At 51.5% G+C, this 19822-nt stretch overlaps 1 protein-coding gene and 1 pseudogene across 1 annotated transcript in view; both read right to left on the minus strand.

Annotated features, from left to right (window-relative positions):
- The window catches only part of Spata21 (spermatogenesis associated 21), a 29418-nt gene extending 16899 nt beyond the window's left edge, over positions 1 to 12519 (minus strand). Inside the window, exons 1-6 of the mRNA XM_078027746.1 lie at positions 12384 to 12519; positions 10982 to 11208; positions 8120 to 8274; positions 4191 to 4386; positions 1751 to 2043; positions 1183 to 1397 (exon numbers count right to left, since the gene is read on the minus strand). Of these exons, the coding sequence (XP_077883872.1) occupies positions 1183 to 1397; positions 1751 to 2043; positions 4191 to 4386; positions 8120 to 8274; positions 10982 to 11110 (988 nt within the window). The 5' untranslated portion in view covers positions 11111 to 11208; positions 12384 to 12519. The remainder of the gene's footprint in view (positions 1 to 1182; positions 1398 to 1750; positions 2044 to 4190; positions 4387 to 8119; positions 8275 to 10981; positions 11209 to 12383) is intronic.
- On the minus strand, positions 6539 to 7661 carry LOC144367896 (peptidyl-prolyl cis-trans isomerase-like 1 pseudogene; annotated as a pseudogene).
- Positions 12520 to 19822: the final 7303 nt, after the last annotated feature.

Raw genomic sequence — 19822 nt, forward strand, 5'->3', positions numbered from 1 at the left:
GGCAGGACTTGCTGATGCCTTGAGTGTAAAGGAATTGTAGATGGCATTGGGAGTTGAGCTGACTGGTATGAGCAGGATCATTGCTGAGACAAGGAAGGGTGGGTGAGGAGCGGACGTGAGGTGGGTGATGTGATGTTCTGATCGCGTTCAGTTGGAGAAGCAAAGTAGCCGTGTAAGGGGGCCTCACTTAGGCAGCTGGACATAAGAGCCTGGACTTCAAGGGCAAGGTCTGGCCTAGAGATTAGGATTTGAGAGTCCTGGAGAGAGGGACCAAGATCACCCTGCAGGAGGGTGGAGATTCAAGATCAGAGAGTGGAGCCCTGAAGACAGAGAGGGTGAGGAGGGGCCGGCCAGCGGCTGTGAGGTGGCCCTATAAGGGCACAACTTGCCATTTGATTTGGGAAAATGCAGATTGTGGAGACCTCCATAAAAATGCTCATTGTGGAAAGACAAGAAAGTGGGGTGAGTGGGGGGACTCCCGAGGGACTACGCTGGGCCAACAAGCAAAGCGGGGAGGCCGGGCTGCAGGGGACGGGGCGGAGCGGGTGTGGGTCTTGCAGACACTGACCCGGGTCGTGTGCTGAGGGGAACCGTCCTGTTGAGATGGGAGCCTGGCCATGGGCGGGGGGGGGGGGGCTTGGGGCATGGGGTTAAGTCTACGTGGTGGGGGAGCACGTGGCGGTGGCCGGGTCTGTCCTCACAGTTTCCATCGGAATCCGGAGAAGTCAGACCGGGTGGTGGATTCGGGTGGTTCTTCTCCCCTGGAACCTCTCATCTTTCAGGGACTAGAGAAGTGAAGTCTGGTGATATGTGCGAGGGATGCCACCGTGCAAGGACATCCTGGTGTTTGAAAGGGAGCCTCCAGAGGGACAGGGCTTCTCCAGAGCTGCTCAGGGGCAGGGCGGGGCATGTGGCTGGGCGGGACATGTGGCTGGGCGATTAGCCAGGGTGGGGTGCGGGTGGCAGAAAGAGACAATGAGAGCATCGTGTCCAGTCAGAGCCGGGAGGTGGCCGAGCTGGCAGAGGTGGGGATGGCTGGACCCCTCCAGGTGTTCCAGGAAACTCTGGGTCACAAGGCTCTAGCTGGGGGCCAGTGGGTGGGAGCAACCCGTGCTGCTGTGCAACGTCCCAGAACTGGGGAGGAACCCAAGACTCCAGAGTGTCCTGCTCCCTTGACCCCACTCAGATCGCTAGGCACGCCCCGGGCGCAGCGCACGGCCCCACGTGGCTCCTGTTCCCGCCCTCCCAGGTGGACGCCCAAGCCATCCCATGTCTGTCTCTGCCCCCCTCCTCCCCTGGATCCCCAACACACACACCACGTCTCCCTGCCCACTCCGGCCCCACTTACTGGTGGAAGAAGAGGCCCCGGTGCTGGCTGGGTCTCCACAGCTTCGCCTCTAAACAGAGGAGGAATCCCCCCATGGGGGAGGGGCTCAGCTTGAGACTTGTCCCCGGGGCCCATCTCTCGGCCCCCAGGACACTCAGGCCCGCCACCCATCCTCACCCCTCAGCCTCTCATCCCGGGGGACCCTCTGCCCCTCATCGTTACGCACACAGGCCCACAGAACAGAGCTCAGGGGGAGCGACTGTGCAGATGGGGCAACTGAGGCCCAGAGGGTGTGACTTGCCCAGGGTCCTGTAGCAGGTCAGGAGCAGCCAGGCTGGACCTCACATCACCTGTGACTTAGCAGAAGCGCAACCCGTGAGGGGCAGGAAGCGGGACAGGGGATGGTTTTGGAGGGCGACTCACCCTTCTTTGGGTGTTTTCGGTCCTGGTGCGGATGGCAAAAGGGGGCTGGCCGTGTCTTCCTCTGCAGGGGTCAAGGGCACTAGGAGCACTGCTTCCTGGGAGTCGCCTTCGAGGTCGCCCGCACTGGGCTCTGGCGCAGCCTCCCGTGGTCTGATGTGTGGGACGCCCGCTTTCTTGGGGGCATCGTCTCCCAGCGGCTGTCCACAGCTGTCCATAGGGCAGGAAGACTCCGTCGGCTGCACCGTGTCTGACCCATCTGCTGCCGGGTGACCTGGGGACGGACACTCCAAGTCCTGCTGAAGACAGGATGCGAGGGTTGAGGAGCCCCGTCCGGTTCCTAGGTGAGCCTCAACACCCAGGTGACCACGGGCCTGCTGCTGTCCAGGCACCGCAGGCCCCTCCAAGACAGCAGGAGGAAGAGGAAACTGGGGCCCAGGGAAGGCACGGCCACCCAAAGTCATGGTCCAAGCCTCCCTGCGGAGGGAGAAGGGGAGCCTGGGAAAGCCAGAAGATCCCCTTCAACACAGAGGTCTTGGGCACCGCGGCACACGCCTGAAACCCCAGCATCTCAGGAGGCCGGAGGATTCCCGGGCAACTTAGCTGTCTCAAAATAAAAAATCAAAAGGGCCAGGAGGTAGCTCAGTGGAGAGTGCCCCTGGGATCAATCCCCAGGACAAAGCAGAAACTCAAAAGCTCGATAATAAAACAAACCACTCAATTTTTAAGAGGAGTGGGAAACAGAAATGGGAAAGACAACCCTCAGAATGGAAGAAAAATCCCATTAATCGTACATTTGATAAGAATCAGTATCCAGGATTTAAAAAGAATGTTCATGACTCAACAATAAAATGACTAATAAATTTAAAATAACGAGATCCAGGTGCAATGGCGCACGCCTGTAATTCCAGTGGCTTGGGAGACTCAGGCAGGAGGATGGGAGTTCAAAGCCAGCCTCAGCACCTTAGTGAGACCCTGTCTCTAAATTAAAAAAAAAAGAAGGGGGCTGTGTGCTGGGGACATGGCTCAGTAATTAAGTGCATCTGGGTTCAATCCCTAGTACCAAAATAAAAAATAATAAAAAATAAAATAATGAGCAAAATATTTGAATAGACATTTCTCCAAAGAAGATATGCAAATGTGCAGCATCCTGTGTCAGTAAGGAAAGGCAAATTAAGATCCCCATGGATTTCCACAACATGCCTATTTGAATGTTTCAATTAAAAAGGCTGATTACAGCATCCCGGGAGGATGTGGAGCCTGCGGAGCTCTCCTGTGTGCTGGGTGTGTGTGTGTGTGTGTGTGTGTGTGTAAAACACACAACCACTTGGGAGAAAAGTTTGGGAGTTTCTTAAGTTAAACAGACACGTAGCACAGGATGCGTTCCACTCCTAGGTACTCGCTCAAGAGAAATGCAAGCACAGGTCCATTCAGATGTGAATGTTCATTGATGGTTTCCCTGATTCGTCAAAAACTGGGAAACAACCCAAATGTCCACCCAGAAGCCAATGCATAAAGTCACTGTTGCACCACACAACTCAGCCACAAAAACAACAAACTATCGAGAGATACAATAACAGAGGATTCTCAAAATAATCACACGGAGGGAAAGAAGCCAGACAGAAGAAGGTAAAATTCCAGGAAATACAAATGAATCTACAGGTACAGCCAGTGTTGCCTGGGGATGGGGGATGAGCAGGGGGAGGGATGAGGAAGGACACACGGAAAGCATTGCGGAGTTGCCCGGTGCGGTGGCGCACACCTGTAATCCCAGCAGCTTGGAAGGCTGAGGCAGGAGGATCTCAAGTTTGAGGCGAGCCTGGGCAACTTAGTCAGATCCTATTTCAAAATAAAAAGGGCTGGGGATGTAGCTCAGTGGTAGACCAGCCCTGGTTTCAATCCCCCACTAAATAACAAAAAGTGTTCTGGGGAGTGATGGCTGTGTTTGTTTTTCTTGATTGTCTATAAACAGCAAATTGTGTGCTAGAAGTACATGCCGATGTATGTCAAAGATACCCCACCAAAGTTGTTAAAAGAAAACAAAAACCCTACATCTTAGAAATAGATAAAGAGGAAAGTTTGTTTACATAGGTTTGGAAACAGCAAGATACTCTAACCATGTCCTGCAAGATATGGCAAAGTCCGGCAGCCCCGAGGTCACCCTGGTGCACAGAAGCATGCGTCTGCTTTGCCAAACCCAGTGTGTCCCCATATTACCTGGATCTAGAACTCCCACCCGGCCCAGGCCCCTGCAGCTGTGACACCCACCCTGCGGGCAACCTGGGATGGAGACTTAACACTGTGCCGTTGCCTGAGGTATCCCAGGGACAGCTCCAGCCTCCGCCGCTCCTGGGCACAGAGGAGGAGAGACACTAAGTGCTGGAGAATGGGGTGCCTTGGCCTCCCTGCGGGTCAGTCACCCCGTGCCCACTGGCTCGGTTACCTGGGGCGTATCCTCCACAGGGCTTGGGGTCTGAGGTCTCTCCTGCTGGTGTTCTGTCCCCACCCCAGGCTGCCCTTCAGATGTCACAGGAAGCCTGGAAGGTGGCCACCCTGGGTCCATCTCTGGCTTGGCTTGATCGTGGCCTGCTTGCAGCTCCCCGGGCCCTTCCTGGGCTGTCCAAGACAGTGGCTTCTTCCTGGGGAGGACAGACAAGGGGACACCTTGGCTCCCCAACTGGAGCATAGATGTCTAACCTTTCTTGACAGTTCCCGTAGCACCCACACAGGGCTAGGCACAACACAGGTGACACTTAATGTCTGTCTGGGAGGACCTGAAGGATGGGCGTGGATTCCCCAAGTCACACACAACCCGAGGTCAGTGTGAAGGGGAGTTAGGATTCAACCTTTTTTTTTTTCTTTCTTTCTTTCTTTCTTTCTAGCTTTATCTTTTGTTTTGCAGGAGGGAAAAAGAAACAGGAAAATCATAGAAAAGTGAGATTGGGAGGTGAAGAGGCTGGAGATCAGGGGCATAAGCATAAAGACAGCAGGTCAGCTTCGGATCTGTGTCTCTCTAGTTTCACATTCTGTGGTTTCTCCTCTAGCCTTTCCTCCGTGTGTGTGTGTGTGTGTGTGTGTGTGTGTGTATGTGTGTGTGTGAGAGAGAGAGAGAGAGAGAGAGAGAGAGAGAGAGAGAGAGAGCATGTACAAGTGTGTGTATATGGTATTGGGGAACCCAGGAGCACTGGACAGGGCTATACCACCAAGCCGCATCCCCAGTTCTTCTTATTTTTTATTTTGAGACAGGGTCTTGCCAAGTTTCCCAGGCTGGCCTCCAACTTGTGATCCTCCTACCTCAGCCTCCTGAGTAGCTGGGACTATAGATGTGCACCTAGCTCCTCTAGGCCTCTTGCATATATATTTTTAATGGAAATTTATTTAATTGCTGTCCTCAAGTATATGCATATTTTACATAGTTATGGTGCATCTATGATTTTGTAATCTAGTTTTTTTTTCCATTTAACATTTTAACCTAAAATTTTCCATTCTAAAATTTTTCATAACCTGTTTTAATGATGCTATAAAATGCCATATTTTGAAATAATTAGCCCTAATTAACCATTTCCCTATTGTATAGGCATTTAAGAGATTTCTTTTTTTTTTTTTTAGTATTTAAATAATATGGTAGTGAAGATCTTTTGTTGTTGTTGTTGTTGTTTTGATAGTGAAGATTTTTGTGCTTAAAACTTTGCATGTATCACCAATTTTTTCCTTAAGACCTATTTTAAGAAATGGAAAAAGAGACAGTTGTTTTGTTTGGTTTTGATCCTCATCCATCAGCAGCACATTACTTGGGAAGGTGTTTTTTTTTTGGGGGGGGGAGTTGGTTTTGGTTTTTGGTACCAGAGATTGAACCCAGGGATGCTTAACTACTGAGCCCCATTCTCAGCCCTTTTTATTTTTTTGAGACAGGGCACTAAGTTACTTAGGACCTCACTAAGTTGCTGAGGCTGGCTTTGAACTCAAAAACCTCCTGCCTCCGCCTCCCAAGCTGGGATTGTAGGCGTGTGCCACTATGGCCAGCTTCCTTGCAAAGTTTCTGTTTATTACATCAGTATTCACTTCCTATCATCTTTACTCCTCCCCCTAATCCAGAAAGATTTAAAAATATATAAATGTGTGTATACATACATATATGTGTGTATATGTGTGTGTGTGTGTGTGTGTGTTTATTTAATTTTTTTAAGTCTTAGGTTAGAAAAATTTCAGCGGTGCTTTTCCTTGATGCTTTGGAAGGAGAAGGCAGTCTGTCCTGCTCACTCAAATTTCCTCTGCTTCCTGGGAAAAAATGGTCAGTGCTTCTGCTTCCTCTTAATAAATTCCTTTCTCAATTATCATACCTTGTCATTACCACTTGACACCATCTTAGAAACTAGATCATTGGACGCATTTTCCATTTGGCAAAAATTCAGTGTGGCTTTGACTGGGACGTTCAAGCATCGCAAACAGCAGGGAGAGAGGATACACAGAGTCGCATACATCCCCCAGAAGAACAAAGGCAGGAAGGAGACTGAGATGAGGTTTGCAGGGTTCACGAGGCCCATAGACACCACTTGGGTTTGAGTTCTGTGGCTGTGGCTACCAGAGGGACCAAGGGTATCTGAAGCCAAGGGTATCAGAGCAGACATGCACAGAAGAAGTACGGCAGTAAATGTCAATAAAAATATAGAGGCCAGGCATGGTGGCAGCGCATGCCTGTAATCCCAGCAACTCGGAGGCTGAGGCAGGAGGATCACAAATTTGAGGACAGCCTCAGCAACTTCATAAGGTCCTAAGCAACTTGGTGAGACCTTGTCTCCAAACAAACAGTAAAAAGAGCTGAGGCTGTAGCTCAGTGAGTTCAATCCTTAGTACCAGTAGCCCCCTCGCCAAATGCCCTGTCACCCAGGCCCTGGAGGACGAGAAAAGAAGCATCCTATCCTATCAGAGTCCTATTAAAGTCCACTTCCATCTCCTAACTCCCCCGCCATCCCAAGCTTCTTTAGATGCAATATATGCAAGGCCAAAATGAAGTTGAGGGACAGGTCCTGCTCTAGGTCAGCTGGCAGCTGGTCTTCTGGGCCATTGTAGGAGCCCGGGGTGTGCCCAGAGGCATCAGGCCCACCCAGGGGGCATGCCTTAATGATCCTCACCTTGTCCACAGGGAGGTCCTGGGAGTTGGTTTCCACCATTCCCACTGGACTGACCACTCCTGGGTCCTGCACACTCGGCCAAAAATGGTACATTTACCATGGAGCCACTGGGTGGGAGCAAGGGTCACAAAGAACTGGCTGCCACTGGTGTCTGGCCCTCAACTGGCCATTGGGAGATTTCCAGCCTCAGCGAACTTCAGGTCTGGATGAAGTTCATCTTCAAGCTGCTGGCCATAGATGGATGCACCACATGACTGCCCCTGTTGGGACCCCCCGCCGGGTCATGAAATCTCTGGTTATTCTATAGGATTTGGGGCCACTGTAGTAGCCTCGACTTGCCAACTCGGCAAAGCCCTCCCAGGTCTTTGGAGTGTGCTTCCAGGACACTCCAGTGCAGTGCCTCCCGCGCTGGTGTCCAGGTAAACACTAAGTGGCTGCCAGGAGTCTGGGGGAATGGCTACCTCAATGACCATGAAAGACAGCTTTAAGGCAGTTTAAACAAGTGGTCAAAACAGATGTGTTGAAATGGTTTGTATTTCCACTCGCATGGTATGTGGTATGTGTGTGTCAGAGGTCTCTAATCTGATTAGACTTTGGTTCTCCTCTTTTAAATTCCATGCACAGGAAATGATTTAGAAGTTTTCATTATACCGGGTACAGTGGCACACTCCTGGAATCCCAGTGACTCCGGAGACTGAGGCAGGAGGATGGCAAGTTGGAGGCCAGCCTCTGCCATTTAGTGAGGCCCTAAGCAACTTAGCAAGACCTTGTCTCAAAATAAAATATAAAAAAGGCTGGGGGTGTGGTGCAGTGGCAAAGCACCCCGGGGTCAATCAGATTTAAATCATAACAGCTAGAAATATTCCTTATCACCGGGCCTTCCATTTTACCTCTGGCTGACTCTTGATTTTTTTTTTTTCTAGTTAGAAAAATAAATTCTCACTCTAGAAAAGTTTCAGAATATATACAATATTCAGAAAAGAATAGTGACCACATCATGTACATCTTTGCGTGTTGCTGGGCCTTTTTGTTGTTGTTGTTCATTATCCTACTCAGTGAGCAAGCATCTACCGTGTGTAGATGCCTTGGTCTGGGATTCTCCGCCCTTAGGCAAGCGCTCTCTCTCTCTCTCTCTCTCTCTCTCTCTCTCTCTCTCTCTCTCTCTCTCTCTCTCTCCCCCAGGAGGGTTACAGGGGGGGCTTTTCTCCGGGACCCCTTCTCCGGGAAGCCCCCAGCTCACCCTGAACTTGCTGGAAGCCTCTGCTCGTGGGTCCCTAGCTCCTCCGAAGGCCACTCCTCAGCTGCTCCTGCGTGTCCGGGCGCCTTCTCTGGCCCTCCGAGAGCGAATGGAGGCTGCTTCCCACCGCCCGCGACTGCGGCTTCTGGAAACACCACCTGGAGCAGAGTTGGCCGTGGCGCTGGCTCAAGGGCTGGCCCCGCTCAAGGCCCGCGGGGGCATGGTTCTGGGTGCTTCTCCCTGGGTGTCCTCCTGGCTCCTGGGGAACGCTTTGGGGAGAGGTGAGGACCACCAAAGAGGCCGGAGGAGAGGCTGGAGGAGAGGCCGGGTGCAGGCCCAGGCCCAGCCTGAAGCTGTCACTCAGCCCTACAGGCTGCCTCGTGAACCTGGAGTCCAGATTAGCACCTGAGCCTCGGGGAATGCCCCAGAGCAGCTAGAGAGAGCCCCTGGGGACCTCAGGACCTCCAGGGTCCAAAGCTTTGGCTCACCGTCTGGGTCACCGTGGGGGTCTATCACCCTGTCACATCAGGGTGCCTGTGACTTGGACTCAGCCCCCAGCCTCACCTGAGTCAGCGAACTCCCCATGACCTGCCTCCTTGAGCTAACTGATAACACTGTGATTAAGACAAGCTTCTGATGGGAGCCAACCCCAGTGGGTGCCTAGCACGAGGCAGGGACCTAACTCAGTCATCTATCTGTACCACACACACGTGAGGCCAGAGAGGTCCAAGGGGGTGCCACGAAGCCGGGTGCAGGGGCACATGCCTGTAATCCCAGCGCCTCGGGAGGCTGAGGCAGGAGGATCACAAGTTCAAAGCCAGCCTCAGCAAAAGCAAGGCTCTAAGCAACTCAGCGAGACCCTGTCTCTAAATAAAATACAGAGTAAGGCTGGGGATGTGGCTCAGTGGTTGAGTGTCCCTGAGTTCAATCGCTGGTACCAAAAAAACCCCCCCAAAACATGGGGGGTGCCATGATACGCCCACAGTCACACAGCTACTTACGTGACAAGACAGGATCCCAAGACTGTGCTTGTTGAATAAACGAACGCCTGGGTGAAGGAAGCCCAGAGCGTTTGCCCAGCTTCCCTCCAAGCCTCCTCCCCTGCAGGCCCTCTGCCTGCACCAGCGGGGAGCCTGTACAACAGAGGCCCCAGGAGAGAAGGCAAGTATTTTTTTGGTGTGGTGGAGTGGGGTACCAGGGATTGAACTCAGGGGCCCTCAACCACTGAGCCACATCCCCAGCTGTGCTTTGTATTTTATTTAGAGACAGAGTCTCACTGAGTTGCCTAGTGCCTTGCTTTTGCTGAAGCTGGTTTTAAATTCTTGATCCTCCAGCCTCAGCCTCTAGAGTCACTAGGATTACAAGCTTGCACCACTGTGCCCGGCATGGAGGGAAGGGTGACTTTGCAGGGCTGGACAGTTGGATCCAGGGCCTCGTGCACGTGCACGCTATGCACCTGCTCTCCCGCTGAGCTAAGCCAGCGGCCCTGCAGTGGGTCTTTGGCCCTGAGCAAATGGGGTGTGGAGGAATATCTCTGAGTCTCCAGTTCATACTAGTGGGAACTTTCTTTCTTTTCTTTTCTTTTATTTTTCTTTCTTTTTTCTTTTTTTTGGGAAGGGTTTTGGAGATATAACCCAGAGGCACTTTACCACTGAGCTACAAGTCCAAGTCCTTTTCATTTTTTATTTTGAAACAGGGTCTCACTAAGCTGCTTAGGGCTGGCCTTGAACTCGTGAGCCTCCTGTCTCAGCCTCCCGAGCTGCGGGGATTCCAGGTGTGCGCCCCACACTCCACCAACTGGGCACTTTCAAAAAGAAACACGTTTGGTGGAAAGGCCGAGAAGGGTTTGGCTAGTGCCAGGGAGGCATATTGGGAGGACCTTTTGTGGGGCCTTTTGTGGGGCCTCGTGGGAGGTCTTGGGGTTATTGAGGGCGGGTGGGACCCCACCCCTTCCTCTTCCTTTTCTCTGGCCATGAGGTGAGTGGCTTTGCTGTCATGCGCTCTCTCCTTACTGTGCGGCTACTGACTTCAGGCCACGGGGCCAGCCCTCATGAATGGTTGAAACCTCTGAAACTGTGAGCCCAGATCAACTCTGATGATCTAACTCGGACCATTAGGATGCAGGCCAGGGCTGGGCAGGAACGTGGAAGACCCCCAGTAACTGCCAGGGGAATAAAGGGTAAAACGGGGGCTGGAGGCCACGAAAGCACCTACAAATAGGCTATTTGGGCTCTGGGGATAGAGCTCAGTCGGTAGAGCGCTTGCCTCGCATGCACAAGGCCTTGGGTTCGATCTCCAGCACCAAAAAAAAAAAAAAGAAAATAGGCTATTTATTGGTTCACCCTTCCTTCTCCATTGGGACCCTGGGGTTCCATGGAGCCAACTCCCAACTCTGTCTCCATTGTACCAAGACACCCATTCCCCTTCCCATTGCCATGGTGACTGGTTTAGGGATGAGCATGTGACCACAATCTGGGTCAGTGACCATGATACCAGAGAATTGTTTTGACTGTTGTAAAAAGGTTCTCTTCCCATTGGGGATGCTAAACCAGAAGGTGTAAGATGGGAAGACGGAAGCTTGGGGTGACCGGGGAACCCGTGCCATCCTGCAGGGAAGCCCAGCTGAAGAATGAATCCAACGAGGAAGGCAGAGCAAGCGCCTGGATCCAGCCACACCTGAATTCTACCAATGGATTTGTTAGCTACCCACGCTCATGTGTTCTCATTCCTGCTTAGTCCAGTTTAAATTGGGCTTGATGTTATTTTATAGTCTTAATGGAAGCTGATGGGGGGGAAGGCTGGACAGGGAAATTGAAAGGGGCCAGAAAGAGTGGAGCAGTTAGAACATGGGGCGAAGGTCCCTACCTGGCTGGCTCCTGATTCGATGGGTTCCGCATCGGTCCTCTTTCCTGTGGAACTCAGACCAGGACTTGGCTGGTCCCCTGGAGCCTTGGTCCTGTCCTCCATGTACATCTGAGTGTTTCTGTAGTCCATTGTGCCCAGGCCAACAAGTGTACCGAGGGAGGGACATCAGCAGTGGGTTCTCCCAGAGAGTCAGTCACGGTCCCACCACGCACCTGCCCACATAGCACCTGCAGAGCAGAGGGCCTGGATCAGGGCGCAGCAGGACCAGGCCTGGCAGTAAAACCAGAGAGCTAGCCTCCTGCGAGACACCCCCATGTCTTCCTGATTCTCACCCTGACCCTGAAGGAAAGGAGGCTCTGGGAGGCAAAGAAACGTGTCCAGGGTCCAGTACCTGCCAGGTCACAGAGCAGGACTGGGACTGTGGCCAGTTGGATTCCCAAACCCATGCCCTTTCCCCTACAGGGCCACTTCCTGTAAGTTGTTGTTGGAATACTGGTCCCTTAAGATGCTGCATGAAGAATAAAGGCAGAGTTCAAAACGAAACAGGCTCTTTCTTGCAGGATCCTCAGAGTCTTTTAAATTCTAGCGGGACCAAGAGCAGGGGTGCCTGCTTGTAGTTCCAGTCACTCAGGAGACTGAGGCAGGAGGATTGTAAGTTTGAGGCTAGCCTCAATAACTTGGCGGGACTCTGTCCCAAAATAAAAAGCGCCAGGGATGTAGCTCATTGGGTAAGTACCCCTGGGCCCAATCCCCAGTACCAAAAAAAAAAAAATAGTGTGCACTTTAAAGAAAATCCATGAATGTCATAACTGCTGCTGACATAGAGGAAAACTCTACATTATTATTATTATGTTATTATTATTTGGGTTTTTTTGGTGGGTACTGAGTATTGAACCCAGGGGTGCTTAACCACTGAGTCACATTCCCAGTCCTTTTTGTTTTTCATTTTGAGACAGGGTCCCTCTAAGTTGCTGAGGCTGGCCTCAAACTTGCAACGCTCCTGTCTCAGCTTGCAACGCTCCTGTCTTGCTGAGATTACAGACATGCACCACCGCACATTCTTTTTTTTTGCTGGGGATTGAACCCAGGACCTTGTGCCCGTGAGGCAAGCACTCTACCCACTGAGCCCTGAATGCCACATTCTCAAATGCAGCTAAGGCACAGGAATTGGGATCACCTCTCTGTCTTGGGGGCCCCATGGTCTGCATGGGCAATCTGTGGTTTGCTGAAGACCCACACCCCCTGCCCTGGACCTACCCTTTAGTAAGGATCAAAGGCCCCTCCCCGGATCTCCTGGCTCTGCCACCCACCTCACCTCCAGCTTTCCTGGCAGGCCCTGCACAGACGGGGTTACCTAGCTCCCAGGGGTCAATCCTCCCCATCCCTCAGGGAGATCCATGACCTTGAAGAATCTTGATGATGCTTCTTCCACTTCAACCCAGCGCAGGCCTGCCACCGTCCATGGGGTAATCTCCTCTTTGCGGGAACTTTCGCTTTGTGAGCTGTATTCTCCTTAACAGTCCCGTGAGGTCAACGGTTCTTTTAAAGATAAGGAAACTGAGGCTCAGGGTTGCCCGGAGCCTTGTTCAATAGCACATGGCTGTTCTGCAGAGAAAACGGGTTCAAACCCAGGCCTGTCCACCTCCTCGGCTGCTCACTCACCGCACCATCTTGCCTGTGAGGAGCTGGGCCATGCTGCCCATGCAACTGAGCGCCTGGGCCTGGGCCACCCACCAGGTCAGGCCAGGGGGTCCCCTGGGGGCTCTGGTGCCTCTCACAATTTACCAGGGACCCAGAGGAGGTGCCCCTGACAGCTCCTGGCTTCCTCTTCCTCCCCACCAGTTCCTTCCTGCTGTTCCCCCTGCACCGCGACCTCTCACCCTAGGGACATGTCCAGCCTTCCACAGGACCCAGGCTGTCACTCGGCACAGAGGACTCAGGGCTGAGGCCAAGCCCCCTCCCTTCCCCTGGAATTCCTCTCCCCCCCACCCCTCTCTTTCCCCTCCCAAGGTGGATGACCAGCTGGGAAAATCTCCCCCGAGGCCCCCCACACCTGCCCATTGTCCACTGTCTCCACCTGAGAATGTGCAGCCTCGACCTCAGAATCCTCGGGCCCATGATATTCCACAGGCTGAGGTTTTAAGGGGGCAGAAGCCCCAGAGGGGGCCCAGTTCCACCTGTGGCTGACTGAGAATTTAGACCAGGGGCAGCTCCAGCAGAGGGGCATGGAATCCGAGGACAGAGCCGGGGCCGGGCTGGCCAAGGCAGACTGTGTCCCCCATCATCCTTGCTCTTCTCTTTGTTAATTGCTTTATTGAGATATGATTTACAGGCCACACCATCCACCCATTAAAGATGTACCGTCCAGTGGCTTTGAACCTATTCAGAGTTGTCCACCTGTTACCACAATTTTAGGACATTTTTATCACCCCCTCCCGCCCAATTGCATACTCCTCGGCCATCGCCACTCATCTTCCCAGCTCACCCCCAGCCTCGGCAACCGCTAATCTACTCATCTTCTTTTTTTAATTGGGACCAGGGATTGAACCCAGGGGCGCTTAACCCCTGAGCCACATTCCAGCCCTTTTTACATTTTATTTTGAGACATAGTCTCCCTAAGTTGCTTAGGCCCTTGCTAAATTGCTAAGGCCCGTCTTGAACTTGTCATCCTCCTGCCTCAGCCTCCCGAGCCGCTGGGTGTATGCCACGGCACCTGGCCAGTTATCTCCTTTCTGATGCTATCGCTATCGATTTGCCTCCTCTGGAGGTTTCATACAGGTGGGATTATACGACCTGTGGTCCCTGGTAACTGATTTCTTTCACTGGGCATGGTGTTTTCGAGGTTTATACATTTTGCAACAAGTATCAGAATTCCATTCCCTTCTTTATCTTTTGTGGCTCTGGGGTTGAACCCCAGTCCTCACACATGGGAGGCAAGTGCTGAACCACTGAGCTACACTCCCAGCCCCGTGTTCCTTTGAATGGATGTGCTATGATGTGTCAATCTGTCATTCACCCCATTGATTGACATTTGCCTCCTTTCAGCTTTGTAGCTACTATGATTGGAGCTGCTACAGACACTCACATGTTTTTGTGCGAGCATGCCTTCATTTCGCTTGGGTATACACCTAGGAGTAGAATTGCTGAGTCACATGATAACTTCATGTTTTCCCTGTTGAATAATCCCCAGACCATCCTCCAATGTGGCCGCCTGGTTTGACATGCCTACCAGCGGCACTTGAGTGTCCCAGTGTCTCCACATCCTCTCCAACACTTGTTATTACCCACCTTTTTCTTAGTGTTCTCATCCTAGTGTGTGTGGATGGAAGTTGTTATTGTGACTTTGATCTGCGTTTCCCCCACAGCTCATGATGTTGCACGTCTCTGCATGGGCTTCTCAGCTCTCTGCATACCGTTTTTAGAAAGGTTTATACTCAGAGCCTTTGTTTTATACTGGGTTGTCCTGTTATTATTTCGTGATAACTTGCTCTTTGTAAATTCTCAATACGACTCCCTTATCATATGTATGATTTACAAAAGATTTTTTTCCCATCTGAGCATTATATTTTCACGTGTCTGTCCTTTGAAGCACAAAGTGTTTTAATTGTGTTGAAGTCCCACTTATCTATTTATTCTCTTGTGCTTTTTGTGTCATCTGTCAGAATCCATTAGATTTTTTAATTACAACAAATCCAAGCTCTTGAAGATTTTTGCCTACATTTTTCATCTGTCTTTTAAGCCTAGGCCTATAATCTATTTTGAGTTGCTTTGTAGGTATGGTGTGAGGTAGGGATCCCACTTTGTTCTTTGGCCTGAGCATATCTCGCCCCAGCATTAGTTATTGAAAAGATTTTTCTTCTTATTTTTTTTTTAGTTCAATCTGGGATTGAACTCAGGGGCACTGGACCACTGAGCCACATCCCCAGCCCTATTTTGTATTTTATTTAGAGACAGAGTCTCACTGAGTTGCTAAGTGCCTCACTTTTGCTGAGGCTGGCTTTGAACTCGGTATCCTCCCTCCTCAGCCTCCTGAGGTGCTGTGATTACAGGGTGTGCGCCACCGCACCCGGCCTCTTCCTCCTATTGAACAGCCTTGCTATGTTTGTGGAAAGTCATCTGACTGCAAATGTGAGGATTTATATCTGGATTCTTAGTTCGATTTCATTGTATATGTCTCTCCTTATGCCGTGCTGCAGTCTGGATTATGTAGCTTTGTGGTAAGTTTTGAAATCGGGAAGCACACATCTTTTCCAAGATTGTTTCAGCATCAAGAGCCTTTGTATTTTTTTATAAGTGGCCCTCAATACCACTATCTGAGAAATGCTGAGAGCCACAGCCGAGTTGGAATGGCCCCTGGCATTTTGCCAATAGTATTAGTTGAGAGGCGAGCCATTGAGATGATGCTGGATTGATTCAATTGTATATTAGACCTTTACTGTCCGCCTCAGCCCGCTACTTTGGAGTTCTCGCGGGGATTCCTGGAGAGTTCGCATTGGTCGGGGAAGTGCCGGAGGAGGGATTTTTCTGGTTGGTGGTTCCTGGAGGAGCCGCGTGGCATTCGGGAGAGTTCCCGGGGAGCGTGTGTGGAGTGTGCTGGTGGAGTTCAGAAATAAAGTTTGTTCCTGCTTCAGTGGCTCGTGATTTGTGCCCAGCCAGACTGTGGCAGAGGAAATGTTGGTATTTCTCATAGAGACGTTTAGGAAAATACAACAGCATACTCAAATCACTCAAGAGGCCTGGGGTCGAAGCTCTCGGTAGAGGTGTTTGCCTCAAATGTGTGGGGCACTGGGTTCGCTCGTCAGCACCACATAAAAATAAATAAATAAAATAAAGATACTGTGCCCATCTACAACTAAAAATTATTTTAAAAACAACGATAACAACAACAAATCACTCTAGAGGCTGAGGCAGGAGACTCGCAAGTTCAAGTGAAAACTTAGTGAGACCCTGTCTTAAAACAAAAAATAAAATGGACCAGGAAGGTAGCTCCGGGGTAGAAATCTTGCCTAGCGTGTGTGAGACCCTGGGTTCACTGTCCAGTACAGAAACACGCACGCACCCACACACACACACACGCACACGCACACGCACACGCACACGCACACGCACACGCACACGAGAAAGATAAGCGACTTGGAGGCTGCCAACAAAGCTCAGCCACATCTGTCCCCGCTTGGCCCTGGACCTACCAGGAAGCGGCTGGCTGGGTGACACCGTGCTCAGCTCCTCTCACACTGTGGCCCCCGAGCCTGTCCTCTGCCTGTTGGTTTCACCGGGCCGTTTGCTGGGTGCCGGGTGGTTACACTGGGAGTGGACGGCAGGTCCGGTGACCTGAGCCGCAGGGGCTTAGGAACGCCTTTCGGAACCTCCAGTCACGTGGTCAGGGGCCGTCTGCCCTCCTCCAACTGCAGGGTCATGTCCTTCCCCAGGCTCAGCACTGCTTTAGGGGCCCTCACTACACAATGAGGATGACAATCGCTGCCCTGCCTACCTCACAGGAGGGATTATGTCAAGGTGACCTCTCCCAGGGGGCTTGTCTCTGTGCTCCCTGGACTTCTGTGACTTTTTTCCATCATGGCATCTGTCATTCTGTGTTGCAAATGACGGTTTTTCTTTCGGTCTTCTCCCTCTGGGAGCCCCAGGAAGGCAGGGGTTGGGTGGGCCTCGCCTCAGCAGCCCCAGCACCCAGCACCTAGCACCCAGCACCCAGCACCCAGCACCCGGCATACAGAGTGGGAAGTGCTCTGAACACCTTCTAAGACCTAGCTGTCCAGGCACAGAGAAAGGATTGCCTTCGTGACCCATGAAGAGCAAGGTCTCCCACCTGGGGCAGCTGTGTGCTGAGACCTGAGACCCACCAGCAGTCCCAGCAGGTCGCCTCCACACAGCCTGGCTACAGAGAGAAGGGGGGACCTTGGTGCTGCAGGTGACCACCCTCCCAAAGTTTGGCTCTGGCAAGCTGGTCTCTCCTGGCTGAAGTTTCTCTGTCTCAACGCGTCCATATGCCCTATTCCCAGGAGACCCCATTTCCCCTAAGCTGTTGGGCACACACTGATTCAAGATGTCAGACTGAGAAAGATAACCTGGTGGCCCGTCCCCGCATTACCTCTTGGCTTTGGGATGCAGGCTCACTCGGTGCCAGGCTTCAAAGCTGGTAGGGACACGGTCTTGCCCGCAAGAAGCTCACAGTCTAGCCCCCAGCAGACAAGCCCAAAGAAAGATGGGAATGGGAGGGGACAGAGCTTTCCGTGTGGGACTGTCCCTCCCCTTCCCTCTGCTCTCCGCCTCTCTCCTCCGTCTTCTAAGCCTGCCACTGTAGGAACTTCAGAAAATGAGACAGGATCCGAGAACCAGGAAGAAGAACCCCGCACTGTCTGGGCAATTTCTTAATTTCTTCCCCAAAGAATCAGGGAATTGAGTGAAGTCAAAATTAGAAGAGAAGTCACTGCACATAGAAGTTAAAAAAAATAGGTGAACTGCACACCCATTAAGAGGCTATTACACAGAGTCGGAAAAGCATGGAAAATCACCCGCGTTGGCAAGGATGTAGAAACATTGGAACCTTTGTACACTGCTGGAGGGAATGGAAAATGTCACCGCTGCTGAGGAAGACCGTTGGGCACCTCCTCCAAAACAGACACTCGGATATTTGTGCACCCGTGTTGTTCCCAGAGCCCTATTCACAACAGCCGAAAGGTGGTGATGTCCAAAGCGTGCATCAATAATGAATGAAGGCACAAAATGTGGTCTATACACACAACGGGATATCCTTCAGCCTTTTAATAAAGGGTCAAAATTCTGAGATATGCTACCCCAGGAACAAACTTTGAAAACATTACATGAAGTTGAAGATACCTGACAAGCATTGTGCCGGGCAGGGTGGTGTGCACCTGGAATCCCAGTGACTCAGGAGGCTGAGACGGGAGAATCACAAGTTGGAGGCCAGCCTGGACCACTTAGTGAGGCCCTGTTTCAAAATGAAAATAAAAGGAGCCGGGTGTAGCTCAGTGGTAGAGTGACCCTGGGTTCAATGCCCAGCAGGGCAGGGATGGGAGGGAACAAGTGTCCTTTGATTCCACCTGTCTGCGGTACCTGGAATAGGCAAATTCATACACACAGAAAGTAGAATAGAGGTCACCCAGGTTTGCAGAGGGGGAGTTGGTTGTTATTAGTTAATGGGACAAGGTTTCTGTTGGGTGATGAAAACTTCTGGAAACTATGATACGGTTACACAACACTGTGAATGTTCATAATCGCACAGGATTGTACACTTACAATGGTTAAAATGACTGGGGGCTTATGGCTTAGTGGCAGAGCAGGCGCTTATCATGTGCAAGGCCCTGCACCGAAACAAAAAAATAAAGGTGAAAATGGTATGTTTCATGTCATATATATTTTACATTGATAAAAAAGTTAGGTCAATCCTTTAACAAAGAGCTTATACAGCGTAAAAAGCAGAGAGAGGAGAAAGGTTTGTTTTGTTTTGTGGTGCTGGGGATTGAACCCAGGGCCTTATGGCATGCAAGGCAAGCGCTCTACCAAGTGGGCTATATCTCCAGCCCCAAGGAGAGGGTTTAAGAATAGTCAGTGAAACTGGGCCTAATGGCGCTCCTCTGTAATCCCAGTGCCTTGGGAGGCTGAGACAGGAGGATCAAGAGTCTCAAGCCAGACTCGGTCAAAGCGAGGCCCTAAGCAACTAAGTGAGACCCTATCTATGTGGCTCAGTTGCTGAGTAGCCTTGAGTTCAATCAATGGTATCGCCCCTTCCCTCAAAAAACAATATTCAGTGAGTCACAGATTTGAGATCAGAGGTACCCCACATGGGACCGAGTACATTGTGGACACTGGAAAAAATATTTGTGGAATAAATGAGAGAATGGATTTGAGAATTTGACTATGGTGGGGCATGGTATCCCCTAAAATGTTCCATGAGAAACCCAAGTTAAGCCCAGAGACTCAGGCGGGAGGATCACAAGTTCGAGGCCAGCCTCAGCAACTTACAGAGACCCTGCTCAAACAAAAAAATTAATAGAAAGGACGGAGTGTGTAGCTCAGTGGTAAACTGAAACTCTCCTGAGTTCAATCCTCAGCATCAAAAAGAAGAAAAGAAAGAGAACAAAAAATGAGGCGGGGGAGGGAGAGGGAGGAGAAGAGAAATTAAAGAAAACAAGTTAAGGCAGGAATTGTTTTAAAATTACTTGTGTCACAGCCTGGCACAGTGGCTCACACTGAGGCAGGAGGATTGCAAGTCAGTCTCAGCGACTTGGGGAGGCCCTAAGCAACTTAGCGAGACTCTGTCTCAAACAAAAAAATTAATGGAAAGGGCTGGGTGTGTAGCTCAGTGGTAAAGCTCCCAGGTACAAAAAATAAATCATCAGTTATGTCACTAAATTTCACTTCTTCCAATACAACTCCTTCTTGAGCCGGGCCACCAGAGCCGGGGGCACAGGAGTAGGTTGCAGCGAGGACCAGAGGATTCGGGCGGGATTTCGCTAGAACCCTGGCTAGCCTCAGGGGAAGGAAGGGTATTAGGCAGAAGAGCAGCAGAAGCAAGGGGCTGGAGGACGGAGGAGCTTCAGGGCGGGCTACGCTTTGCATCTCAGCCGCTGCGCCCCTGGGCTGGAGTAGAGGCGGACGATGACCCGCAATCACCCTACGCGTTCGGCTGGGTCTGCACTGAAGCGTTCTCTGCGGTTAAGGCGCCTGGTCCTCAAGTCAGCGCCAGGCGCCCAAACGCAGCCCGCGTGTCCCGAGCTACGGCCTCCAGCAGAGGGCGCGCGGGCGAACGGGGTGCTGAGGCCCGCGAGCTGCCGCCGCTCTAGCCAGAGCCTGGTCATAGAG

Source organism: Ictidomys tridecemlineatus, chromosome 11 (assembly GCF_052094955.1).
Source record: "Ictidomys tridecemlineatus isolate mIctTri1 chromosome 11, mIctTri1.hap1, whole genome shotgun sequence".
NCBI lineage: Eukaryota > Metazoa > Chordata > Mammalia > Rodentia > Sciuridae > Ictidomys > Ictidomys tridecemlineatus.